Source organism: Vicia villosa, linkage group LG5 (genome assembly GCF_029867415.1).
Source record: "Vicia villosa cultivar HV-30 ecotype Madison, WI linkage group LG5, Vvil1.0, whole genome shotgun sequence".
NCBI classification, from domain to species: Eukaryota; Viridiplantae; Streptophyta; class Magnoliopsida; order Fabales; family Fabaceae; genus Vicia; species Vicia villosa.
In genome coordinates, this window is record NC_081184.1 from 118289331 (window position 1) to 118317183 (window position 27853).

Sequence of the window (27853 nt, forward strand, 5' to 3'; positions counted from 1 at the left end):
TCAACTCATCCCCTCATTATATTACTTCGAATTATCACTCTCTTTCTCCTTTGCATTATACTTTCTTTTCTTCTGTCTTATGTGCCTATTCTTAAATTTCTTGGTGAAGCTTTATCCCATTCACAATTAGATAGACAAGCTCAGAATCGTCACAGTTAGAAAAAGGCATGTTAATTAACTTAAATAAACATACATAGCAACATACACTTCCAATTTGTTGGTGGCTTCCACAAGATAGTTTCAGTTCAACATAGGGATTTCACATAATATCCTCTGTTATACTAAGACAAAACTTATAATTTTCCATGGAGTACAGGTTCGGAGAAAAATGAGTGTCATACTAGCCTATCTAATTCTATGCTAGGAAATGTCGGTCGCTAAGACTCTACAAACAACCTGAAATAAGAATCAACAATGAAGCTGTTGTTGGGCATGCTCAGCCTTTTAAGGCAAGTAATGAGATAGAATACTCGGCCAACACAAATATCAAAACATGCTACACCCAATGAGCTTAACCTCTCAACATGTTTGATCAAAAAAGCTTACTAAGACCATGAAAAAATCGATGATTTCTCCTTTTTGAGTGTCTTCTAGATTCTTTTGTCATGACATATGGGACAAAATGTACCTGCATTGGCATAAAATATCAGTAAACTACAACCCATTCCCCCAATACATAAGACATCATTCAAGAATTTGAAGTGGTGAGAAAAAAAAAAAAATTAACGAATTTGCAATAGATTAAAAAAAACAATAACGGACTGATTGAGTATTCTTGAACTGAAATTATGATTTCCCTATGAAAAGTAAAACACACTAAAGAAAATTCTACTTGAAATAACATGTCCTATCTGCTGGTTATTAAGTTGTTAACATGTAAGCAATCCAAAATGTTGACATTCGTGGAGAGAAAGTAAGCCATTGGAATTGTATTCTTCTGCATACTTTGTTTTATAGACCAAGTTCATTGCCACTTCCTAAAAAGAAAGATGTGAAAACTAATCAACAGTGAACTTCTAAAGAAGGTATCTATAGAAACTTCTGATATCAGGACAGTGTAATCTAACCGAAATTAGGTGTCAATGAGCTGAAAATGAAGGCAGATCAATTTGAACAGCTCAGTGCAGTGCATAAACTAAGGGTTGGTTCATGATGCATATGTAGAGTACCCAAGTCTAGAAGACCTACATTAGGTGATTCAGTTCCTCAACTTCCTTTCAGAAGCACAGCAAGTCCTAGCACTAGCTGACTTGTGAAAATGGTAGATTGTCACAATTATGGTGATGCTCTAAGGTAAAACTTATCAGATTTTACTTCGGCGATGATTCTAGACAAAAAGTATATAAAAAATATACACAGAAAATGAAGCTTTAACTCCAGGAAGAGTAAGACCACGAAAGATATTCGAGTGGAGTAAAACCTGAAGGCCAAGTTTTCAGGATAGAAATTTAACTAGTGCTGAGAAACATGGATACTTCAAATCAACTATTAAGAAATACCATGTATTCATCACCTGTTTTGTGGTTTTTGTGATAACTAGTAAGTTTGAATATAACAAATCAAAGATTGTTTTGACGACTAAAATACAAAAATCCATCTTGCTTCTAATTCGAATCCCTTATCTCTCAAGTACATCAAATAAATTCTTTTCAAAATGAAGAAACAAATCATTGTGCTTCATAGCAAACTAGGAATTTGAAATATTTTAGTACTACGGACACCAGAAACACGACACCAGTAATAAATTTAAAAAAAAATGAATAAATTAAACGTAATCACAAGTGTGTATGTCGGTTTCAGCCACAAACACTTCTTTATTCAGAGGTGTCGGTGCTACACATACTATGCCTTATTTTCTAAAATCAAAATTCACCACATTTGAAGGGAATATATATACATTGAAGTCGAATACTAGTAATTTAATTTCTTCAATTTCACAGTTCCAGACATCATTAGATAAGTAGAACAAACCTTAGAATTATTCCTTACACCCAAATCTTGAAGCACATCATCATCATTTAAGAGCTTGTTGTTATCAAATGACAAACAATAATTAGCCCACACACTCTTCCTGCGATTACATCACAACAATTTCAAGCACAATATAACAATTTCCATAAACAAAATCAAATAATAAAACACTGTAAAAGAACCCATAGCACTGAAACTAGAAACTGACCAAGAAATGTGACGATGACCCATGCTAGATTGTTCCATGTAATTGACCTTCTTCTTGATAGCAAGTTTCAAAACCTTCACAGTTGCCGTATTCATAACAATGACATCAAAGGAAGATGAATCCAATTTCAAAACCGAAATTCGCATTGCACTACCCAATTCAAGTCCAATCAGTGTTTCCACATCTTCCAAAGTTGGATTCTTCGGTACATCGCTGAGTATTGGATCTTCCAATAAAGCTTTCAACACCTTTTCTTTCTTCAAACCGCTCTGGTATTCAGTTTCTCCCATCTCTTCTCATTAGGACCTTTTTGCCAGACCCGTATAAGTTTCTATCCAATTATCAAATTAGTGTCAATTTAAATTTTGTTTACGCATTTCTACGGTTTAGGTTTAGGTTTAGTGATGCGAACCATGATAACAAAACTCGGACTGGACCGGTCGGTTCGACCAAGATCCGGATCCAGTCCCGGTCCAATCAAGTTTACGCACAAAACCGTGCAATAAACCGAACAAATGGGTAAAATAGATCATAGAAGAATTTTTCTTCACCCACCTCCCAACCTTCTTGCCCACCTATGGTGAATTTACCACAATACCCCTTGTTTCGGAAGTTCATTTCCGAAACTGTACTTTTTTTTAAAAAAATGTGTTTTCGGAAATGCTTCTCCGAAAACGTGTTTTTTTTAATATAAAATATTGATTTCGGAGATGCATCTCCGAAATAAAGTTACATTTTCAGAAAATGTGGTGTTTCGGAAGTTCATCTCCGGACGCACCCCCCTTGGGGAATTCGGAAATGAACTTCCGAAAATATGTCTGGACAGAAGAAAATGAAAAACAACAACAATTCGCTTTATTTAATCGGGTGAAGATTACAACGATAATATTACATATAATTAAAGTTACATATTGTTGATCACAGGTAGGTGGGGATGAGTCAACATTTTGATAACATCGTCCGCCGATCTTTGAAGTTTCGCGTCCAACTCGATCGGGCCCTTCGAAGAAAATCGGTCGAACGTTGTCCACAAAACCGCCAAATCTTCGTCGTTCTTGATCTCAAAAGGTGTGAACTTAATGCCTCCCTCGTCGTTAAGCGATGGCGAACGGTACTCGAGCTTGACAACCTTTCGATTCTCGGGATAGCGCAAAACCGTGTTGAGCGACGGTATCAACTCCGCAAACGGCGTGTCGCGCGAGAAGCGAAATTGGAACGGCATCGGGTAGCCGGTTTCAAAGTAGACGAATGCTAGGTGGGGGTAGGTTTGTGTCATTTGTGTTTTGTGGTGTGGAGAGGTTGAAGAAGAGTGTGTGGTATTTATAGACTTATTGGAGCATTGATGGCCCAAAAAACCTTATCCTGCATCAGGGGACATTTCGGAAATGAACTTCCGAAAATTGGCTCCAGACATGTATATTTCGGAAGTTCATTTCTGAATTATGCAGAAACAGACATAAATTTTGCATTTTGTTAATTGCTTAGTGTGTTGTCTAAATTGAACATATGCAATTGACATTAACCATAAATTAGACAAGCAAGTCATAAAACATAATTATATTATAAAGGGTTAAATATACAAACCCCCCTGTAATATTAGCGAGATTCGGTTTAAGCCCCATGTTAAGAAGTGTGGTTAGGCCTAACTCAACCCTACAAAACCGGCTTGTAGGGTGGACATGTTCAGGCCATATATTGTCCGATGTGGGACTCTTAACACACCCCCTCACGCCCAGGACTAGACAACTGGAGCGCGGAAATAAATGGTGGGTGGCCCGATAGCGGAAACCATAGAAGGTGGCCCACCGGATCTTAAACGAGGCTCTGATACCATGTCCTTATAAGTGGGGGCAATCCTGTGAATATAGCCCCCGCACAGCCTAGATTCTATTTTTCAATGATTTGGCAGTCCAACTGGAATTTTTATTTATTTTTTATTTAATTTGAAAGTCCAGCTGGAATTTTTATTTATTTTTTATTTAATTTGAAAGAGCCAAGTGGAATTTATTTAAATTTTTATTTGATTTTTTTTAAGTTATTAACTTTTTTTTTCGTAAGTTATTTTTATTAATATTTTTTAGAAATTATTTTTTTAAATAATCAAAATATTACATTTGGGTCTAAGCCCATTTAGATTTTAATGGTAGGCCATGCTGTCCAGTTACTCCCAACTATTTTTAATTCATAACTAAGCATGTTTGGTTGGTATATAAACATTAGTTTTGTTTATTTATCAAACGATGTGGGACTAGAAGTCCTCCTCTACTTTCAACATTTTAGTACCGTGAAGCCTTCCTGAATCATTTCATGATACAACACCATGGTCTTTTTTTTAAAAGCAACTTTATCACTACAACCAATTGTAACAGTTGCAAAAATAACAAAACTTATCAAGTAGAAAACATGCATGCATGGTTAAAGAACAAACATGCATGGTTAAAGAAAGAAAATAAGCATTATGAATTTCTTTTGAATTCTTCATCAAGTTATCATACCTTCCAACTAAAATGGTCTGCACAGCACACTAATCTTAAAAGCCAACGAAACAATCAGGACTTGGACTGCACTTGTTTCACATTTATACAATCTTAAATCCTACGTGTTGCTGCACTTTTTAATACAAAGTAAGACATCACATGGAGCAAAATATCACGGTGATATGTTAAAACAAGAATATATTGTGTTCTTTGTAGTGCTGCATGCAATTGAAACAAGATTGTGAAACCAAATAAACTCCTGGTATCCTTCGCGACGAGAACTCAGGAAACGAGGTAAAGTTTAACTTAAGGTAAATAACTTCTCATCTATAGTTTTCCAGAAATGTAAGAGTGGTCAAGACTCTCTCTATACAAAACACAACATGCATGCTAGAAAGAATTCTGCACTCTTTATTTTTGCCACAGTGTTTTTCTGCCACTACCTGTGTAATTCTGCTACAGTGTTTTTCAACTACATAACATCATCGTCCATACAATTATCTCTAACTGCATACAATTAACTCTAACTGCTTGCTCTTGATCTTATCAATTTAATTCATCTTTTCATATGTGAGTTAAAGCAAATCTAGTGTTTCAGAATTCAAAATCTAAAGAATTAAAAGTTTTATAATAAATCCATTTTGCTGGAAGAACAAATAAAGAAGAACAAATAAAGAATCTCTGCACCTAACTGTATCATCAAACTAATTCTAATACCAAAAGCCCTTGTAAATGGAGTAGAAGGAATCCTCCGCTCCCTGGGTTTTCCATTCTTGATTGGCACTTCTCAATGATATAACGTTTGTAGCGTTGCTTTCTTCTTGTGTGCATGCAGGCTTGGTTGATAAAGGACACAGGTTGTTTGATATGATGAGTACATTGTTTGGATTGGTACCAAAAGTTGAGCACTACTCTTGTAGATATTGCGGAACGAGTTATGTAGATGCTTTTGGAGTTGGATCCTTCAAATTCTGGAAACTATATCATCTCGTCCAAAATATATGCAAATTCAAACATGTGCGATGAATCAGCAAGGATGAGAGCATTGATGAAAGAGAAAGGTGTCACTAAAAGGAAGGTTATGTCTCTTTGGTTGGTGTTTCAAGTGGCCAGCTTCTTATATTGCACAGTAGCGATGAACAAATAACTCAGTATTTTTGGAGTTTCTTTTTGGAGTCCCACATCGTTTTTGAAGAAGAGGATATTAGTGTATATAATACAAAAATACATGCTTATTATTGACTTTAAAACAGACTGGAGTAATGGGCTGGAAGTATCATTGTGTGTGAAATATCATGGGTTCAAAAGGCCCAAATAAAATTTTAATAATTAATTTATAAAATAGATCTTTCTTTAAAATATTAATAAAACTAATTATAAAAAATGTAAAAAAAATATATAAACGTAGATAAAAAAGTTAAAATAATTGAAAATTCCACGTGGCTTAATTAAAATAATTGAAAATTTCACGTGGCTTATAAAAATTAAATCAAAATAAAATTAAAATCCAGTTGGACTGCCAAGTCATTCAAAAATGGAATCTGGGCTCAATAGGGACTATAGTGAGAGAATCTGAAAATTACAAGGTTTGTTTTACAAAAAAAACTTTACCAGGGGCTAAAACCTAAATTCGCTAACATTACAGGGGGGGTTTGTATATTTAACCCTATTATAAATGTATTGAATCAGTCCGATTTTACATGATAAACAACAATACATACAAAAAACGATCCGGAACAAACTAAAATTCACCGAACCAATCGGTGGATCCTAAGTCCAAAATAGGCTCATTCTTCGACCGCTCTCTATTTTGCTCGCGCTCTTGGCTCATCATTTCTTCAAACTCCGCCATTCTTGAAACAAAAGGATCCGGCCAAGTCTCCGCCTCGTTTGAACGATGTGCGGTCCATTGACAACAAGTAGCCGGTATAGGACACCCCAGTTTCAAAAACACTTGGACGAAGTGTCGCGATCGTAGATACCCGATGCATATGATTCGGCCCGACGAGTCCAATGGCGGTCGACTATGAAGTGGAAAGAAAGTCTCACTTAGTCCAAACCTCGTCAAATCGACGCATACAATATCATATGCACTTGCTATGAGATGACCCATATCGGGGAATGACATCCACTTCGAGACCGGAGCGATACCGGTAAGTGGTGGAACAAGTGCATCATGAATTTTTGCAAACTTTTCTTGATTTTCATATAGTCGGTCGTAGATGTCCCGATACGAAGTCAACTCCGCAAGAAGTTCCCGTCGGACTAAAGTGTGATTATTTTCCCCTTTACCGAGCAAACCCGCAACGGCCCGATATCCACAATTGCCGTCTCCTCCAACATCAACGATGTTATCGATATATTTGTGCATAAAAAGTGACATCTCATCAATGTAGACAATGGGTGATTTTTTTATCGGCGGTGTGCGAGGTGGCTTCGAAATACGGGCACCTTTGTTACCACTACTCTTGGACTTAGGTGTCTCATGAATTTCCGGTAACGATGCATCAACATGTTCAAAGTAGGAAGGAGATCGTTTTGTTGATGTGTCATCTTGTGTAATTTTGGACTTTTTCGGTGCACCTTTAGTCTTAACCGGTTGAGATGGCGGTTTCAAATCGGTGATCTCCGGAAATGCGATCTTTCACAATTGTTCTTTTATGTGCATTTTTGTTGTGTCGTCCGCTTTAGCAAACTTCTCCATTATCACTTCCAACTCGTCGGAGATGGTGATTTTGGAGTCATTTTCTTTCGGCGGGTCAAAATCATCAAAACGAAGTTTCTTCCAATGGTCGGCTACCTCATCCATGCGTATGGGTGAATTCAAATTCTTTTTTTTGCAAGTATACAAGCACATGGTAGGCTGTATGTCTTTCTAATCGTGCACCCACATAATGAACTATCCGGCCCCGTCGTCTCCGACCGCTTAGCTTCATGAAACAAAAAATTCAAACCCGTTCGAGATATGTTGTAAATCAATTGGGAGAATAGAATTTGCCCTTTAAACCGGTGTTCCATAACCGTCTTGCTCCGACCGAACGATGTTTGAATTTCATTGTGTTGATTTTCAAGCATTTGGTTCACGGTGTCCCATCCCCGACACAAATCTCCCTTGCTATCACCCAACCACCTCTTGAAGACCGCATGTGCGGATTCAACTCGGTTAGTCGTGGTGCAACCAAGATGTCTAACTCGATTTGTCCAAGCGCACACGACTTTTTCTCTAACTTTGTCAAGAATGGTGGATTCGACATAATGACAAAAAGTCTTAAGGGAACCACACAATGACCTAAAGTGTACCAATTTCTCGGTATACACATCTTCGGAGTAGGCATCCAAAATTTCCCTCCATGCCGCCATTATCCTATCAACCACAACACCGGCTTTAACAATTTTACCGTTTTCATCCGGCCTATCTTTTGTCCCAACCACGGGTTTCAACTTGCTTCTCACGTTGCAAGTTATGTGATACCGGCAAAGTAAAGCGGTAGATGTCGGAAAGACGGTATCGACCGCATTCATCAAAGCATTGTCCCGGTCGGTGACAATGACGTTTGGCATAACCGCTTGATCAACTAACAAAGACTTGCAAATTCCCAAGGCCCGCGTAAAGTTGTCTTCTTTTTCACACTCCAAAAAAGCAAACCCCACCGAATAAGTCTTGTCCGTCGAGGTAACACCAACTATCTCTAGAAGCGGAAGCATATACTTGTTGGTCTTGTACGTCGAATCCATCACAAGAACGGTTGGAAATGTGTTGAATAATTTGATACTTTCGGGATGAGTCCAAAAAATATCACGCACGGTAACTTTGTCCTCGGAGGTTCGGAAGCTTGAAACATAATTGTTATCGCCTAGAAGTTTCAAAAGTTGTTGCATTTCCGACCGAGGGCCCATATTTAAAACCTTGAGATTGTGCCGTTCATTGTAAACTTGCTTGATATTTGAAACGCTATCCGGTTTCTTACGCTTCAAATCGGCAAGTATGTTGCGAGGCGCCACTTTGACTATCGTTAGGTCCGATATCACATTCCTCTCTTCGCGGGACAAACGACACGCCATTGGATGCCCGTGTAACTTGACATCCAAGGCATGATTATGCATTCCACAAATCACGGTTAACCGCCACAAATCATCAACCCTCCGACTGGCACGCAACTTAAAGGGACACCCGCACTTTCTCGACCCCGTGTCCTCGTGTTTTAGCACCCGGTTTGATTGTACATAACTACCACCCCGTTCGCAATTCAAAACAACGAAAGCTTTCCGCCTACTATTTCCGTTGTCCGACCTTAAAATAACAATTGCAAATCCATTTTTGTTAGCTTCCTTCCGAACCCAATCAAGCAATTGTTCGCGATCGCCGAAGCTCCGATCAATTGTAAAATGTTGTCGAACATCGACCGCATTGATCATAGGAGTAACGTCAATAACCGGATCGTTATTAACGTTGAAAATTTTCGGAACTAATACTCCATCGTCTTGCACAATGTTGTCCGGATGCACCATACCTAACAAATGAATAAATTATCAAAAGTTGGCCAAAACTGTTTTTTTTTACTGCCAGGCCTATTTTCGGAAGTTCATTTCCGAAATATGTTAGGTAACATATTTCGGAAATGAACTTCCGAATTATATCAGTGTTCAGCAGAATTTTGTTGAATCAATGTAGTGAAATAGGGAATGAAATAAGTGATATTTACCTGAAATTGTAGCTTTTTATGCTCCCTTTAACGTGATCAACGGTTTGAAACTTGATTTTAGGACGAAAAATGGATGGAGATTGATTGGGTTTTGTGGAGGGTTTGGAAAAGTGTTGGAGAAAAATGATGAAATAGTGAAGGAGGGAAATTTGTATATGCAGAAATATTTTCGGAAATGAACTTCCGAAATATTAACGGTTTTGACATCTTCGGAGGTTCATTTCCGAAGACAGAAAAAATTCAAAAAAAAAAGCGCTTCGGAAGTTCATTTCCGAAGCAGGGGTAGTTTTGGTTTTTCGCTGGGGGTCACCCCCATAGGGAGGTGGCTAAAGAAAAAATCATCATAGAATAGGGTAAGTCCAATCAAATTTTCACACCGGTTCAACGACATATCCTATCCAACAATCAAATCAGACAGGTTACCTGGCCGGTTCGAACGGTCCGCCCGGCCGATTTGGTTTTTAGACCCAACATGTAGTCATTTATGGCATCCACAATTGCATTTTTAGAGTCAATATAGCTATATCTGAAGAAAAAAATATGGATCATTCATGTTATGCAATAGATATGGATACATGCTTTGAACAATAGCCGAAAGTGGATCACCAAATCTAGTAATCAACAAATCTTGTGGTATATGGATTGTGATATCTTCATATTAGCATTTTTGATACTTCCATCACCGATTCCTAAAATTTACTATGAAAAATTATTTGTCTCTTCAACGTCAGAATATGTACATTTGGCTAAAAGTCTTATGTTAGTGGTCAATGTAAGCACTTCACAAGAACTCCACATAGGAGAAGAATTTATAGTAGAATGAATAACTTCTTGTCTTGTTCCTTAAGGTATAACAAGAAGAATCTGACAAAAATATTCACCCAACACTACCACCTTTCCACCAAATGAAATATATTTTGCTTTCACTATATCCTTCAAAGTACGATCAACTAGTTCAAAAATAATGTATGTGCATCATAGGTGCTTCATCCCATGTGATTAGCTTCGCACAACATATTAAATTAACAAAAAGGTCTTCTGGCGTCATTTCACATGTCGAGTATTCATCAACATTTAATGGGATGTCGAACCTCAAGTATGCGGTTCTTCCACCAGGAATTATCAATGTAGTTATTCCACTTGATGGTACTGTTAGGATAATCTCACCCTTGACCTTAATGTTGCAGACATTGCTCTCTAAATGTAAGTCTTGCCAGTTCCTCCATAACCATAAAGAAAAAAAGACTCGACCTATTTTCTTCGACCTTTTTCATGATCCTATTATATATTCTCCTCTATTCACTTGTCATTGTTGACATCAATTTATGATGCTCCTTAGCTAAAGATTGTCTGTCATAGTTCAATTCATAGTAAATCAATCTATTATGTCTCTCTGATAACAGTGCTCTATTTGGCCGAAGCATGTTTGGATAGTTTTCCAAGTCTAATTATTGTTTTGCAACAAAATTTCTATTTCAGCAAAAGCATAACTCTTCAATTGATCTGGAGTCAAAAACAAATCTCTGATTGAAGAAGCACCACAACTGTAACCTCATATCCAAGGTGTCGCATCACTGAATCACGTAGGAAACTTCGCTTCACCGTAGTTTTCACAATCTTCTCCATTTTTGGTTCCGCAACTGAACATAACCTAATGTAGCTTAACTTAAATGTATTAAGGAATTGAATTATATATGTATCAAAATAAAAATAAAATGAAAAACTTACCAAATGTGAGAGATGAATGTTTTTGTCTTAAATACAATGGAGTAGAATTTGATGAAGTTGTTTGTGGGTCTATAAATTGAGAGAATGATTGAAAAAACTGAAGTATCCAGATTTTTGAGAGGTTGGCTTATGCTTTTAGAATTGTTTTCAATTGTAAGAGAATGTGAAAAGAAAGACTGGTCCAGTAACTTAAATGGGTAATCTTGATTACAATGTATGTAAGGGTAATATGGAGTCTAATTTCCAGACATATTTTTACTTGCATGAGTATGTTTTTGATGAAATAGTTTCGTGTAATGTGCTGCATCCAAATTTTAAATTTCGGATGAGGATAAAGAGATAAAATAGATTTTTCCCCCCAAGGTGAGAGATAACTAATAAGGGTGCAATGAACATCCCCTAATTTTCTCTAAGGGAATTTCTTATTCCACCATATAGGGGTGAAAAACACCCTCTAAAATTTCAAAAATTCTCATGGGAAATCGAAAATGCATTTTTGAGACGCACCTTTTTTGGTTAGATTTTAGTTAGTTCGGGAGATGCATCTTCGTTTTGGAACCGAAAATACATTTCAGATATTGCAACAAATACATTTCTGGACTTTCAGCAACTACAAGTTTTGTTTCAAATATTTTTGTAAGTTACAAAATTAACTAGTTACAACAAATTTTGAATACAATCCAAGCATAAACTATATATATATATATATATATATATATATATATATATATATATATATATATATATATATATATATATATATATATATATATATATATATATATATATATATATATATATATATATATATATATATATATATATATATATATATTAATAAAAATACAATCGGTAACTAAAATGATATCCAAATACAATCCAAGAATAAACATATATATATATATATATATATATATATATTAATAAAATTACAGTCGGTAACCAAAATGATATCCAAATACAATCCTAAAAGTCAATACACATAATATATTATCGAAACCAAAATACATAAAGATATACAAAGTCTACTGGGTATGGAGGACTATGAGTCGGCCCGTCACTCTCCCGGCCGGCGTTCTTCCGCTGCCTCCTATACAACATAGCCCCCCCCGAGCCTCCGCCATGATGACATATAGTACACCTCTAACCTCAGACCCATCATGAAACAATCCTCCATAAATACCCGTCTGTGTGATATCCATGATACGAAGACACCGAGGTAACACATCAACGGCATGATCGTCCCCAGTCTGCCCCTCCTCTAAAATATTTTGATGAGCTGACCTCGGTGGATTTACTGGAGCATCCTATGTAAGGTATGAATGAGACATCTTGAAGAAACAAATGATATTACCGTTAGCGTAGCTCCAGTCGTTTGGTGTTACGGTACTCCGGGCCTTATCTGGTACAAGATAATTTTCAAAATCATCACATAAGGCATCCATATCCCTCTATTTCACGAGGTGACAATAATAAACAGCAGGATACTGGGGAATATCATGCATGTACCGGAACTGGAGCATGACGCGCTCAGGCAGATAAGCAGCCGTCTTGCGCGACCCGCAAACCAACCATCCAAAAAATATAGCAACATTGTCGAATGGAGTCGTGACATGGTGGTCGGTGTATGTCTGAAAGTGTATATCACTAAAAACTAACCGGTCAATATAGACTCTGACGACTTTGTCGCCTGGTTCCCTCTGAGCGGGTCAAATGCAACGGCACACGGACGATCCTCACTATAACCTGCTTCAAATGACCAACCTGAGATACAGGGGAAGCATTGTAGGATCCTGGACTGAAACTACAATGATTATTAGTTAGTAACGGAATTGTAATAAATAACAAAATGGATTCACAATATAATACCAATAAATTTAATCGTAAGAAATGTGATGCTATTGGTCATCTGATTTGTCCTCCACTTGCAGCCTTCATACAACTTATGGTACAAGTACACCAAACAAGCTTCTCCCATAGTTTCACTCATGGATCCGCTCAAAATCATCAAAGAACCACAAATACATGATATTAGTGTAAGTGGCACTAGTGTCTACAAAAATGGCAGTAACAACCAGACATAACATGCATGCTCTCATAGCATACACTTTGTGACGGGTGACCTGCTCTGGATCACCATGAGCTTATTGTGCTAACAGAAGCTCATAGTAAAACACCTTCTTAAACTATCTATATATGACATGAGAACCACAAGTCTTATCCATCTGAGCCAAAGCTTTGTCAAGGCCAACTCCTAGTTTATCAACCAACAACTCCAATCCATCCTCTTTGTCGCACATTTCATGGTCTAAAAACCTCCCTCTTATCGGAAGGTGCAATAGACACGCGACGTCATTGAGTGTGACCGACATCTCACCATGTGGTAGATGGAAGGAGGACGTTTCATGGTGCCACCTCTTAACAAAAGTGTTAATCATACCATGATTAACAGTGGTATATCCACAAAGGGTCAGACCCTTCAACTCTGAAAGCACCAAGAGTTGATCAAATAATGGCTCTGCGGGAGGTAGGAGTTTAAAGATCTTCCGTCCATGATTAATGACTTTCAGCGGATCACGTTCCTGCATTAATGGTTTAACAAAATTCATTAAACAAAAATTAAATAAGAAAATTAAATCAACAAAATTAACTATAACAACAATTATAAATTTATACCTCTCAGTCCCATATATGTCTAGCAACATGACCCGGGTACAAAGGCATCAGTGACAAATCGAAAGCTCTCTCATCAGCCATTACTCATGTAGAATAATAAAACAAACGTTAATAATAAGAATTAGGCTCAAAACAAATAAAAATGCAGACAAGATAAAATCGGAGATGCATTTCTGGTTTTTGATGAAACATTGAACAAAACTGGAAATGCATCTCCGGTACGACCTCCAACTTTTCAGCTTCGTCAATGGCGAAGCTCAGCCACCATGACCTCAAAAAATCGGTTATTGGTCGTAAAAAAACATAAGTATAACGTATACTATGACTTCTAAGCTTGCAAACACTAAAAAAAATTGAACTTTAGACCCCAAAATAAAATTTGTAGGTAAAATTACATATTCTTCAAAAAGCTCAAAAACAACTTACAAGTGATGATTTATTTTGCTTCAATCTGGCTGAACACCGAACTTTGTCTGATGTTTGATTATTCTTGATGAACTTTTTGCAAAATGAGATGATTTTGACACAATGGGGGTTGAGAGGGTTTAAGTGTGTTTCCAAAATGAGGAAGGGGAAGAAGCGGCGCGCGTTTAAGTGCCAATACAAACTGGAGATGCATCTCCGATTCTATCCCGTAAGTGCATTTCAAGTTTGTTTCTGCGTGTAAATGTTCTTTAGTCTTAAAAAGTCATTTGAATTTGGGGCGCTTTCGGAAATACATCTCCGGTTTCTACCGGTGGTTGTATTTCTGTTTAGTTTAAAGCTGTTACATAGGGTCTCGTCCATCAAAACCCAGAGTTACATGATTTTGGTGGGTCCCGCAAATGTATTTCTGATTTTCAAAAACATTTTTAAAAATTCGCATGTTGCGTAAGAAAAACATAGGGTGGGTTGAGAAATCCCCTTTTTCTAAAGTGTATGTTTAGCTATTTAAATAAGTTCTATTCATTTTGGGCCACAGCCAACGCCATCGCTACCGGCCTAATTGATCCGGTTCATTCCGGTTCAGCACTTTTTTGTTTTTAATTATTTCTGCCTCGACTGAGCAGTGGAAGTAACTTAACGAACCGCATCACAGCTCTGGTAACTTACTCCGGTTTTCGATGACGGCGCCACCACCGGCGAAGCCTTTATCACTTCAAGAATGGGAAGCCCTAATGGAGAATTTCCAATCCGGCACCGGAATTGAAAAATGGAACTCTCTCGATCCATCTCTCACCGATCATATCCTATCCTCTCTTCTCCGCAAAGACTTTCCTCTTCAACTCAAATTCCAACTCCTCGTCTTCCTCGACGAATTCTCCATTTCCATTTTCCATTCCGAAAACCTCAACCGTCTCATCGAACCTCTCAAAACCGTTATCCAATCTCCTCCCGACGCCGTTCACATCACTCCTTTGTTCAAAGAGCAGTTTATGATTTCCGTCACTTCCGTTATCGTTTGTTTCTTGGAAGAGGAAAACGTTCAAACGGTGATGGAGAGTTTAGTTGAACTTCTGTTGACGGTTATTAACCGTCCGAATTTCGGTTCCGATCGTCACACACGCGCCATCGCGTGCGAGTGTTTGAGAGAATTGGAACGATCGAAACCGTGTTTACTTTCTGATGTGGTTGGACATTTGTGGAGTCTTTGCCAGAATGAACGAACGCACGCTTCACAATCCTACATCTTGCTTTTCACAACGGTTATTCATAGCATCGTTGAGAAGAAACTCAGCATTTCCATTCTCAATACACCGCATCCGCTGCTTCCGTTCAACACACCACAGTGTGTGAATCGAGAGGATTTTGGTTCGGATTCCGGTTCGGGTTTGAATACCAAGGAACTGAGGAGAGCTTTGGCATTTTTGTTGGAGTGGCCACAAGTGTTGACACCATGTGGAATGATGGAGTTTGTATCTATGGTGATACCTGTAGTTGTGGCGTTGGAATTGCAACCTTCAATGCTTAAGGTTCAGTTGTTTGGGATGATTCATTCTTATGATCCTCTTCTTTGCCATGTCGTTTTGGCTATGTTTATGCGTTTCTTAGATGCTTTTGATGGTCAAGAAGGCGAGGTTTCTAGTAGACTCTTGTTGATTTCTAGAGAATCTCATCATTATTTGGTGTTTCGCTTGTTGGCAATTCATTGGTTGTTGGGTTTCAATCAATTGGTGTTCACTAAACAATCACGTATTGAGAAGAAGATTGAGACTGGAAATGAAGTTTGTTCCTCTTTTTATCCTTCTTTGTTTGATCCGTTGGCTCTGAAAGCATTGAAGCTTGACCTTCTTGCATCCTGCTCTGTCTTGAGACAGAAAAATGATTCTGATTATAAATCTAGTTCCCGTAATGGTGATGCTGGTTTGGTTGATCCAGTGAAGGTGTTTGAACAGGGTCTCATTTCTGTATCATCCTTCAAATGGTTGCCTCCAGGGAGCACAGAGATTGCAGTTGCATTTCGTGCCTTTCATAAGTTTCTCATTGCTGGATCGTCTCATTCTGAGAGCGATCCTTCCACAACAAGAAATATGTTGGACTCCATAATATTTTGTACTCTGCAGGTGCTTATTAACAACATTTCCCATTTTAGAATCTTGTGTGGATTTGTTTTTGGTACATTGCATAAAGGAATTTCCGATTATATGATTCTTGTTTTGTTACTAGAATTGAGTCAAGTATGTATGTCACTTTCAAGTAGAATTGATTTTGCCTACAATAATTATTTTTTCGACCAAAATTTTCCTATAATTGGTTTTACTAGTATTGGTAAAAGTTATTTTTTACATTCAAATTTACACCAAACTTACTTTTAAAGTAAAAAATCCCATCACTTCATGCTCAATTTTAAACATATCAATTTGGCAAAATCAAGTTCATTCAAAATAACGGTTGTCCAATGCTCATCCAAACCAACTCATGTTAATGATAGTTATTAGAGAGATCAAATTCCGTGGTTAAGGCGAATTTACCGCTACTTGATTTGTGGTCTTGTCTTTAGGTATGGTGCATTCAAAATTAAAATCCATTTGTTTATTCAGGTGATGCTTGTGAACATGACTTTGGAGAGTCGGAGACTGGTTCCTGTTGTTGCTGCTTTTATGGACCGTTTACTATCCTGTAAGAAGCATTCTTGGTTGGGAGAGCGCTTACTTCAGAAATTTGATGAGCACTTACTTCCAAAAGTGAAAATGGATTATAAGTTGGTTTATTGCTTCCCAATATTTAATAGAATTGCTGAGAATCAAACAATACCTCCGTGTGGATTGATAGCACTACTCACAAACTTCATGATTTTTCTTGTGGAGAAACATGGCCCGGATACAGTAATGAAATCTTGGTCCCAAGGAAGTAGAGCTCTTGGTATCTGTCGAACTATGTTGGTACACCACCATAGTTCTAGATTGTTCCTTAGACTATCTCGTCTACTTGCTTTTACTTGTCTCTTTTTTCCTGATTTGGAAGTCCGTGATAATTCAAGGTATTGATTGCACTGTGTATTCCTGCTTTTAATGTAATTTGTTTTTCATGTTTGTCCCCTTCAATTTTGGTTTATGGATTATATCTTGAAGTCAGAGATAGCTTGCTAGGCTAAAGTTTAGATGGTCTGCAAAAGTGGTTACTTGACTTTTCTGATAATTGGTATGTTTCAGGACATACTTGCGTATGCTGGTCTGCATTCCAGGGAAGAAGCTTAGAGATATCCTGAGCCTGGGAGGCACGATGCTTGGGATTTCACCTTCCTCACACCAAACCACTTTCTTCAATGTTCAGTCACCTCGACCTTCTCAGAGATTCAAGACATTTAAAAACCTAACATCCTGCATTCACTTTGAGCGTCTGACCCCATTACTTGTTAAGCAGTTTTGGTCTTTGTCTTTATCAAGTTTAGCCGTGAGTAATAGCAAACCAGCTTATCTAGAGGGAATCAGGGACCTCAAACCCCCTAACGAGGAAAATGAATTTTCTGACAGCTCCAATTCACAGTTAATTCCTGAAACTGGAAGAACAAATCAACCAAATGAGCCACTCCGTGTTATGGACTCTAAAATTGCAGAAATTTTGAACACATTAAGGAAGTACTTTTCCTGTATTCCTGACTACAGATATATGGCAGGACTCAAAGTTAGCATATCATGCAGTTTGAGATTTGAATCTAATGCTTTCAATCGCATGTTGGGAATCAATAACACTGCCACAGCCCAGGAAGAGATAGATGCGCTGCCCGCTCTATATGCTACTGTGTTACATTTTTCTTCTTCTGCACCATATGGATCGATTCCATCCTCTCATATACCTTTTCTTCTTGGTGAACCTAACAGTAAGGACCATGCATCTCAAAATGCCTCCCTCAGTATTGTTCCTGTGGGAAAGGAATCCAGAGAAGAGGAAAAATATAGAGCTACTGTGGTGGTTGATTTGGAGCCCAGGGAACCGGCACCAGGTATAGTTGATGTTCACATTGAAACAAATACAGAAAATGGTCAGATCATTCAAGGTCAACTTCAGGGAATCACAATAGGCATTGAAGACATGTTTCTCAAGGCCATTGTTCCATCAGACATCGAAGAAAACTCAAGACCTCAGTACAACTTTGACTTGTTCACTGCTTTGTGGGAGGCATGTGGCTCATCCTCTAGCACTGGACGGGAAACCTTTCAATTAAAAGGAGGCAAAGGGATTGCTGCTATTAGTGGAACACAATCTGTCAAGCTTCTTGGCGTCCCTGCAAACTCATTGATCCAGGCAACTGAGCGCCATTTGGCACGCTTTGTTGTAGGTGTGAGTGGGGAGCCACTCATTGATGCTGTATGGGAAGGGGGAATTATTCAGAATGTTATTTGGGAAGATGCTTCCCCTGATGCCACTGCAGTTTTAAATCATGATGCTGGTCCACTCCGTCTTACATACAATAATGAAGAGTATGAGAAGGGGGTAATTATCAATAGCAGACAAAGCAGCCTAGGCTGTTTTCTTATTCTAATATTTCTTCCACCGAGGTTCCATCTCCTTTTCCAAATGGAAGTTGGCGATGTTTCAACTTTAGTTCGTATTCGCACAGATCATTGGCCTAGCTTGGCCTACATTGATGATTATCTAGAAGCTTTATACCTATCGTCATAACAGCTGTTGTTTCATCTACATTGATAACTACATAAAGATTACCAGTACTCAATCAGCTTGTGATAATGTATGTCTTTTTTATTCTTTTGCAATGTACAGTTTGTATGTGCCATATGTAGAATGGGGTTTTGCTGCTCAGCACATTTTTGCTTATGTGCATTTTGAGGTACATAATTCTAAGAAATTTCTTATTTCATATTTATATAAAAAAGAATTCCCTTCATGCAGTTTTATTGCTTGAAAATGATTTAGTTAGATAGATTTTTGTTTGTTTGTTCAGTTCAGATGATACATAGAAACATCTGAATCATAATAGGGTTAAACCAACCTTGAACATTTCATGTCTGGTAAATTGAATTTTGTGATATGGAAGAGCTGGCACTGCATTGTGAATCCTTTCCTTTTTGTTAAATAACTCTAGTACTGAGGATTTAGATGCTTAAGAATGGAAGAAGTGCTAATTTCCTATTACTGCTATTTCTTTCAATTTAGCTCTTGAATCTTGGCTGACTTGTTAATTTTTAAATTAGCGAGTTTTCTAAGTTTACAGGGTGCTTTATTATTTTCTAAATCCGGCAGTTGAGTTATATAATTTCAAAACTAATTTGTATCTTCACATCTTGTATTTCAATAAATTTGTTTCTTTATCAGTATTATGTATTTCTTTTACTGTGAAAGTTATATAACATATTAATGTTAATCAGCTTTCATGGGAAAATAATTTCAAAGACTTGTTGAATTACAGTTAATATTACATGTGCATTATATCATATAAAAAAAACATTACATGTGCAATAAGAACATAGAATCCCCTTGCAGATTTTGTGATATGCTCTTTCTGAAGGGTTACTCTGGGGTCAATCTTTTCTCTAAAGCTATTTCAGACCACTCCTGTAATTGGCATTATTCTTGAAGTTGTCTTTAGTATGCAGTGTGGCTTAAGGGATGCTTTCAGTTGCAGTACCAGGATGCCTTTATAAAAGCCCCCCCTCCCCCCTTCAATTCAAATTAGACTAGAAGGTACTTTCCCTCTTTTTAGTTTTTTTGTTGTCATTTCTTTCACATGACCTGTAGCATTTTTAAATAAGTCATCATTAATTTGTGGAGGTAGCACTATCCGATGACTTCTTCGATGTAGACATATAATGGATAGCGGCAGACCAATTTATATCGGGGATGATATAATGGAACTTTTAGATAGTGTGGTATTGCTAGAGTACATGGTTTTTTAAAGGAGCAAACACTAAGTTGCTGCAATAGAAATGTGGTATAACAACCGTCCCTGGAGAAAAGGAAAACATTTTAAAGTTCATGCATTATTCTGTTTCTCATTTAAGTCCCTGCTGGGAGCTATCTTATATATTTTCTGTTTGTTTCGGGAGCTGTCAATTTTTTTACACATCACATGCTTATGTGACACGAGAGTGGGCATTTCTTCATTCATTTTGTTATCCATGCTTGCGAGGACCAAACTGACAGTTAGTTAAAACATAATCCTCTTCCTAATGTCCTTTAAATTGAAAGAACCCTAACCCTTATTCCCCATTGTTGCACTGAATTGCGTCTGGATAAAAGAAATAGAGTTGTGATGGGAAGCGGTACACCATTTTCCAAGTCCGTGAAGGTAGTGCATCATTTTGGGAAGTGGTACACCATTTTCGAAGTCCGTGAAGGTGAAGTAAGCCTTTTCCTAAGAGTGGAGTCAATCCTCTTTATCATGAGTAGAGGGGTTTTCGAATGTACCTCATTACCACTGATAAAGGGTGTCTTCTATACAGAACCAACACATGGTTGAACCCAAGAAGACATTCAGCATTCGATCATTCAATAAGGTTCGTAAAAATCCATTTTTCTATTTCTATATACATGTCTGAATTCCATGTTAAGGAATTTATATTTTGATGTTTTTGCAGGATGATGACAAGGCAAATTGCAAGTACTCTATTTGGAAAGATGATTGGGATGAGATTGTTGCAGCTCAAACAGAGACATCTAAAAGAGGTTTAAATACAGATTAGAATGGAGGTTGGAAGAGGTATTGCAATGGATGACATGTGGAAAGCAAATCTGAATTATGATTGACACTTTGGTTGTTTACATGATGAGGTTCATGAAATGTTTTTATCTGCATCGTTTTGTGATGCAAATGTTGTTTATGGCAGTGTTTCAATACTTAATGTAATGGATATTATTTGAAGTAAATGTGTAGTTGTGGTTTAAGGTGGATGACAAACAATTGAATTGAAATTGGGTTAGTGTTGTGTCCGACAACACTATCATGAAAAGCACCTCACTAAAGTGATTTCCTAAACACATAATGTAATGTGTTTGACAGCAACAAATATGGCGAAACTAAAGGCTATGACATAATATATCTTGAAATTTAAAAGGTAGCATTAGTTAAATGGAGGCATTCAATTACACCAATATCTTAACATGTCTTGAAATTTAAATCGCAGTGACTTAATAGTTTAGTTGACACCAAAACCAAAGGTTTACACACAATAACTAATATGAACTTAACATAATATAATCACAAAAAAAGTCTTCAAACATCAATAATTAGTCTTCATTCATCTTTCTTCATCAGTATTGATGTGAACCTCAAGGTGGAAGCATTGTTGTTGAAATGAAATTCATGGATCTTGATGTCCCACTAATGTATGGCACTTGTATCAAATTTAGAAGTGTTTTTGTTTCCTCAAATATGTGGTGGACAAACCTTGTTGCTTGTCCATAATATGTTCCTAGCCCAAATCCAAAAGGAAATGTTCCTTATATATTAGCAACAATAAGCACCTGCAAATTATGAAACATATATCATGAGTGCAAACTGTGAGTGTTAATTGCTCTACCTGAGGACGAGGTTCCGCCTGGGGTTCACCGGCTAGGATGGTGACCAGCATGTGGTTGAGACTGACAAATCAATTTCAGTCTGCGGTTGAGCAGGCAGTTTCCATATTTTTGGCCTTATTGCTACCCCTCATTGCCACACCCTTTGATGTTGTGCCTTGATACCACCACATCTTGAACAAGTGATTTCAGGATATGACCTTCTCAGCTTAGTAGTACTCATTGGTGTCTCAGTGCCATACTTTTCTTCATCTTTTGGGCCTTCCTTGACACCTCCTAGATGATGGTGGAACTGAACTTAAGATTCTCAGCTTCATCCAGAGCTTTCATGCCAATGAATTCTTTAGCATAATCAAAGAATATTCATTTCATAGAAGGGCACATGGCTGACTAAAAAAATGTCTAACATAACTCAGCAAAGACCAATAGTTTGTTCAGGGAAGCCTATTGGACATTCATATTGATTTGGCTGTAGCCAGCTTGCGTAGGAACATGCAAGTAATCCATTTCACTCCTCAATCTCTCAACCTCATCCCATCTTCCAGCTTCAGCATACATGTTAGATAACAACATGTAAGCCCCATCTGTTAGTTTCTTCAGTTTGGCAAGTTGTAGGAAGGATATCTCAGCCAACGCCATGTTACCTTGTGTCCTACAAGCACCCAGCAATGTATTCCATAACACTGCACTATTTTGGAAAGGGGCATTCTTAATCATCTGATAAGCCTCTTCCAACAAACCCCATCTACTTAAAAGATCAATCATGCAACCATAATGCTTAATATTGGGCAGAATTCCGTACTTCTTTACCATATGATCATAATACCATCTTGCTTTATCAACCAACCCCTTATGACTACAAGCAACCAAAACACCGATAAATGTCAACCCATTCGGCCTAATACTACTATCAGGACTCTCTTCCATCTCTGAAAACAAATGGAAAACCTCCTCCGAATAACCATGGACAGCCAAACCAATAATCATAGCATTCCAACAACTCACAGTTTTCATCTTCATTCCATTAAATACTTCCCAAGCCAAGCTCAAATTCCCACATTTACAATACATATTCAGAAGGGCATTACCTAAATAGCCTTCAATCTTATGCTCGCACGCTTCGAGATATTCGTGTATTTTGTGACCTATCTCCAGTGAACCAGTTTCAGCACAGGCACCTAGGATCGATATTAGTGTCACTTCTGTTGGTTTTATTCCATCATTTTGCATCTCAGAAAAGAGAACCAACGCTCCCGCATAATCTCTAACAGAAACACAACCAGCAATCATAGAATTCCACGATACCGCATCCCTCTCAGGCATACAATCAAACACTCTCCTCGCAGCCTCAACATTACCTAACCTAACATATCTTCCAATCAAGGTGTTCCACGAAACAACATTCTTACACGGCATCAACTCAAGAAGCTTATCTCCAGATTCAAAATCATTAATTCGATTATACGCCGATATCATGATATTCCAAGAAACCAAACTAGTATCATCCTTAATTTGATCAAACATGCGGCGTGCAACCGAGACCAACCCACATTGAGCATACAAATTAAGCAAAGAGTTTTGAACACAAGTGTCATTTTCAAACCCTATTTTGATAACTCTACAATGAATCTCAGTTCCTTTACTATAAACAACAACAAGCACATCATCATCACAAGCACCACTGCCACTTTCTTGCATAAACTTATAAGCTCTAGAACAAGCTTTGATCACAAAATTATAAGTGAAACAATCAGTAACTTGCATTTGGTTATAAATATACAAAGCTTGAAGAGGGAAACAGCTTCTGGAAAAAGCACGAATCATAGTGTTGGAAATAAAAGCATCGTGCTTAACAATAGAAGAAGACTGTTGAAAAAGAGAATAAGCATGAGAGAGGTTACCCATCGGAGAAAGTGCGGAAAAGAAAATTAACTTCGTAGTGAAATCTATATGAGATTGAAGACCTGATTTGGTGATAATTGCTTGGAGTTGTTTCAATTCTGACATTGAAGAGAGTTTGTTAACCATGCAAGTTACTCGACAAATCGTGCTTCCCATCGTTTCTCTCACGCGCCACTTTTCCTCCGGCGGCGCCGCATTACCGGAATCTCTTTTGCGTTCTCACTGCCGTCGTCACCGTACACGTCACTGCCGGTTTCGATTTTTGAAAGAATCAGTTTTTTGTTTCGTGTTTACGAATAATAAAATATTTTTTTAATAAATCGTCAATTTAATCACTTAATATATATAAAAATAATAAATAATCTTTACAATAAACATTTGCCCTATTTATAAACCCTGAAGCGAGTCGGTGGCTTCTTCATCTTCCTTTAAATCGATTCTCGAAGCTTCTGTTAGGTTTTAATACACGCTATCTCTTTTGCCTGAACTTTAACATCTCATCGCAATGGTTTGTTCCTCTCTATCTCTTTCTCAAATTTTCTCTCTTTCTTTTCGTTAACATCTTCAATTTTTTCTAAGATTTTGAACGATTATTTTAATCTATGAATTTGCGATGTATTTCGATTGATTTCTCATTCTGAATTCTGATACGAATCGTTATTTTCCAGCTTTGGGAAAAGTGCTTCTGTGTTTTGGTATTTTTAATATGAATTATTTTAAGATCATTGTTATTGTGATTATAGGCTGCTGCAAAAATTCATGGTGTGTTGGCATGTACTGATGAAGCGGTTCTTCCAGTGAGTCAAGTGTTTGATGCGATTAGAGAGCTTGGAAATGAAGGGGTTGAGAAATTGGATCCTCTGGTTATTACATCTGTGTCATCACTGAGTAATTCTACCCCTCCTTTCATTATTTTGTTTATGTTGTAGTATGTTATGTGATATCATGGTTTTGCTTGTCAAATTTGTTTTTAACTTTTAAGGGGTAACTTAATTTTTAAATGTAGCCAATATGTTAAATCTCTATGGAGATTAATGATTTGGATAGAAGCGTGATCCTGAATAGTATTGGTTGTTGTTGTTTTCATCTTTTTCAACTTTGGATTTACCATATGAGGCAGTGTTTACCTCAAATGATGCTTATGTTTCTACTTTAGGGTTTTGCTATTACAAGCTGTTTTTATCACATACACAGTGTCCAAAACATGCATTTATTGAATTAGTGTACACTTTAGGCTTTTAAGCTTCTGTCAAGCTGTTTGAAAACTTAGAACTTAAATTCTCTTTTTGTTGGGTCACGTTGGAAGAAATCGTATAAATGAATTGCCGACATATTAGCATGCTTATTGCTTAATGGCTTGTGGTAACGATTTTAATGCTTCATGTTTGTGGAGTTAGAAGTTAGATGGATTTATACTTGAGTCAATACACATGTGTTGGAAGAAGTTAGATGGAAGCTACTACTATTTTTCTTACAAACTTTGTGCATATGGGGTATTTTTTTATAGCCAAAGATACCAATTTTTGACATCTATTTATTGCAAACTTCAGGCAAGTTTCCAGTGGAATCTTCCTCTGTGGATTTGGTTGTTTTAATCTGGAAGTCTCTTGATTTTCCTATCAATCAAATGACTCAAGAAGTCCTTAGAGTGTTAAAAGCTGGTGGGACAACTCTTATTCGCAAGTCTTCCCAATCTGCTGTGGGTTTAGATGATAAGGTAATAGTAATAGCTAGATTGTGCCTGGGTAAATTAATGTTGTTGAACATGATCTGACATTTTTCTCATTGTCCTTGCAGACGATACCTGATCTTGAAAACAAGTTGTTATTGGCAGGGTTTTCAGAAATTCAGGCTTTGAAATCTTCTGCGGTAAGTTTTATTTTCTGGTACCTATCTCCCTGTCATCTCTATTAACCGCTGGTTTCTTATGTTATAACTCTTCGGCAATTGAGTAAAAAACCTGTTCTGCCATAGAATAGGATAAGCTGTAAACATTTCATAAAACAGTTATTGTCTTGTCATGTCATGTCTGCTGTACAACAGAATGAAATACAATAGAAATGTGACCAATGAGTTGAGTGATAGGCTTACATGTTTCTTGAAACCCAGTTTACTGTTATTTGACGACCATTGCTGTAGTTAATGGTTTTTCAGTTTATGCTGAGATCACTAATTTTAGCTAGTTGTTTTATGATGCTATTTATTGTCTCGGACAAATTGAATTTCCTATTGCATGTCAACTGGGTATGAGCCATCAGTCAGCTAGAGTTTATTTTTCTCCTATTTAACTCCGCTCTGACCTTACAAGTTCTAATTTTAAATATCTTCTGTATTGCACATAGATCAAAGCTAAAAAGCCTTCATGGAAAATTGGTTCATCTTTTGCACTAAAGAAGGTTGTGAAGAGTTCCCCGAAAGTGCAAATTGATTTTGATTCTGATCTGATTGATGAAAATAGTCTTTTGTCTGAGGAAGATTTAAAGAAACCCCAACTGCCATCTGGTAAAGAGTACTTTTCAGCACTTATCTAGCTTTGTTCTTCAATTAGCATTCTGTGTGGTATTTGGCTATTAAATAACATGTTATGCAATAGGTGATTGTGAAATCGGAACTACAAGAAAGGCCTGCAAAAATTGCTCATGTGGGAGAGCAGAAGAAGAGGAAAAAGTATTGAAGTTAGGATTGACAGCAGAACAGATTAATAATCCTAAATCAGCTTGTGGCAGTGTATGTCTTTTTTCTTTCTTGGTTAAATCAATCTGTTGATCCCTATAGTATCATCTCGTTTTAAAAAAAGTCCTTATGTGTTATGGTATAAAAACGATAAAAGTGTTTAGAGTTAAAATTGTGATAAAATCCGTAACAGCATTAATCATGTAATGTGTCCCAAAAATGTTCAAATAGCCACCATCCCAGTATCCCAGTTTTGGAGCTGGCCGCTGCTCCATGCTTCTATTAGCATCTGACAACGTTGTCAAGACTATTTGGTTCGTTTGTCAAATCTTCTTAAATATGTTATTGTGGCATCCATGATTTTTTAATGTTTTGCTTTTCTAGTTACCTTGATTTTATTCTGATTTCCTGGTTCTGGCTTCTGAATCTTCCAGTGATAATATTTCTACAATAAAAACTTTGACTGATAAATATTGAACTAATTCCATCATTAAATCTGTTCTGACTTCTGAATTAATTCAAGGAAGTTTGCTGCTGATGTCTAGCACCTCGGGCTTTGTAGTTGTTGTTTCCGAAAACAGCAGCAGCAAGCGCAGTGTCGTTAACCAATGATTAGGTTGCTTATCTAATTTTGGATGTGCATGATGTGATCCCTTGATTTACATGTGGGATCTGGGTTGGTGTCAAAATTTTAAATAAGGAGAATAATTCGGCTTAGTTTAAAAAAACTCTTGTTGTTTTAAATTTGGTTTTATAGAACCCAACTAAATTGTATCTTGCACTTCAAAATTAAAGTTCTGTTGAATATAATCTATAGAAGACTTTCTAAGAATAGATTGAGTTATAGTTAGCCTTGACAATGAATTTTCTGGGGTTTCCTTGCAAAGTCTGGGATCTGCTCTTTGTGAGTTGTTACAGTATAGTGTGGCAATAACTTCACTATGCTATTTAAGATTATTATTATTTTTCTTTAATGGTCATTGTTCTCAAAGTTTGTCTTTGGTCTACAGTGTGGGCTAGGGGATGCATTTAGGTGCAGTACCTGCCCTTACAAGGGGCTGCCTACCTTCAAAATGGGCGAGAAGGTACTATTTTTCTCTCCCTCTACCAAGTGTTTTGGAGTCATTGCAGTGGTATGTACTGTAGTATTTGTTGCATAAGTCATTCATTAGTTCTCTTTTTTTTTTTTTTTTGTGCAGGTTTCAATTTCCAATAGCTTCCTTACCGCAGACATATGATAGATGTTGTTGAAATCTTTTGACGTGGGAATGGTATAATATGATTTATTGATGGTATGGGATTATTATCAGTTATGCTGCATACCTCTAAAGTGTGACTCTGACAGATATGTTTATGGGTGTTTGATTTCATACCGTTTAAAGTGACTCTCATAGATCCGAGTTTTCCAGCTATTATATACTATTAGTTGTCAATTTCATTCCTCTCTCTAGTAGCTTCATAATATTAAATAATAAAAAATCTTGTTTTCTGTATTTGAAAACTTGCACTCTAATATGTTTTTGTTATATCCAACCTACAAATCTTAAATTCAGCCATGC

At 37.1% G+C, this 27853-nt stretch overlaps 5 protein-coding genes across 18 annotated transcripts; 2 read left to right on the forward strand and 3 right to left on the reverse strand.

Moving 5' to 3' along the window:
* Positions 1-202: 202 nt before the first annotated feature.
* Positions 203-2534, reverse strand: LOC131607116 (U11/U12 small nuclear ribonucleoprotein 25 kDa protein). The gene is made up of 3 exons (XM_058879152.1): positions 2180-2534; positions 1972-2071; positions 203-628 (listed from the first exon to the last, which is right to left on the reverse strand). The coding sequence occupies exons 1-3, from the start codon at positions 2467-2469 to the stop codon at positions 533-535; spliced, it is 486 nt and encodes a 161-aa protein (XP_058735135.1). The 5' UTR covers positions 2470-2534; the 3' UTR covers positions 203-532.
* Positions 2535-13273: 10739 nt separating this feature from the next.
* On the reverse strand, positions 13274-13844 carry LOC131605249 (protein MAIN-LIKE 2-like). The gene is made up of 2 exons (XM_058877627.1): positions 13791-13844; positions 13274-13669 (listed from the first exon to the last, which is right to left on the reverse strand). The coding sequence occupies exons 1-2, from the start codon at positions 13842-13844 to the stop codon at positions 13274-13276; spliced, it is 450 nt and encodes a 149-aa protein (XP_058733610.1).
* An 896-nt stretch (positions 13845-14740) lies between these two features.
* LOC131602194 (uncharacterized) lies at positions 14741-21101 on the forward strand. Of its 13 annotated transcripts, XM_058874227.1 has the most exons (7): positions 14741-16306; positions 16784-17223; positions 17396-19032; positions 19686-19886; positions 20442-20539; positions 20645-20698; positions 20780-21101. In XM_058874227.1, the coding sequence occupies exons 1-3, from the start codon at positions 14867-14869 to the stop codon at positions 18864-18866; spliced, it is 3351 nt and encodes a 1116-aa protein (XP_058730210.1). In that variant the 5' UTR covers positions 14741-14866; the 3' UTR covers positions 18867-19032; positions 19686-19886; positions 20442-20539; positions 20645-20698; positions 20780-21101. The 13 variants fall into 13 exon arrangements, with proteins under 13 accessions (XP_058730210.1, XP_058730209.1, XP_058730213.1 ...); XM_058874226.1 differs by having other exon boundaries at positions 19686-20539; XM_058874230.1 differs by having other exon boundaries at positions 19686-20539; positions 20792-21101.
* Positions 21102-21240: 139 nt separating this feature from the next.
* On the reverse strand, positions 21241-23918 carry LOC131602196 (pentatricopeptide repeat-containing protein At5g15300-like). 2 transcript variants are annotated; one of them, XM_058874234.1, is made up of 2 exons: positions 21722-23918; positions 21241-21613 (listed from the first exon to the last, which is right to left on the reverse strand). In XM_058874234.1, the coding sequence occupies exon 1, from the start codon at positions 23775-23777 to the stop codon at positions 22164-22166; it is 1614 nt and encodes a 537-aa protein (XP_058730217.1). In that variant the 5' UTR covers positions 23778-23918; the 3' UTR covers positions 21241-21613; positions 21722-22163. The 2 variants fall into 2 exon arrangements, with proteins under 2 accessions (XP_058730217.1, XP_058730218.1); XM_058874235.1 differs by having other exon boundaries at positions 21241-21640.
* A 67-nt stretch (positions 23919-23985) lies between these two features.
* On the forward strand, positions 23986-27787 carry LOC131602197 (anamorsin homolog). The gene is made up of 8 exons (XM_058874236.1): positions 23986-24129; positions 24365-24509; positions 25172-25338; positions 25419-25490; positions 25964-26123; positions 26215-26348; positions 27305-27379; positions 27494-27787. Exons 1-8 carry the CDS (start codon positions 24127-24129, stop codon positions 27530-27532), a joined length of 795 nt encoding a protein of 264 aa, XP_058730219.1. The 5' UTR covers positions 23986-24126; the 3' UTR covers positions 27533-27787.
* Positions 27788-27853: the final 66 nt, after the last annotated feature.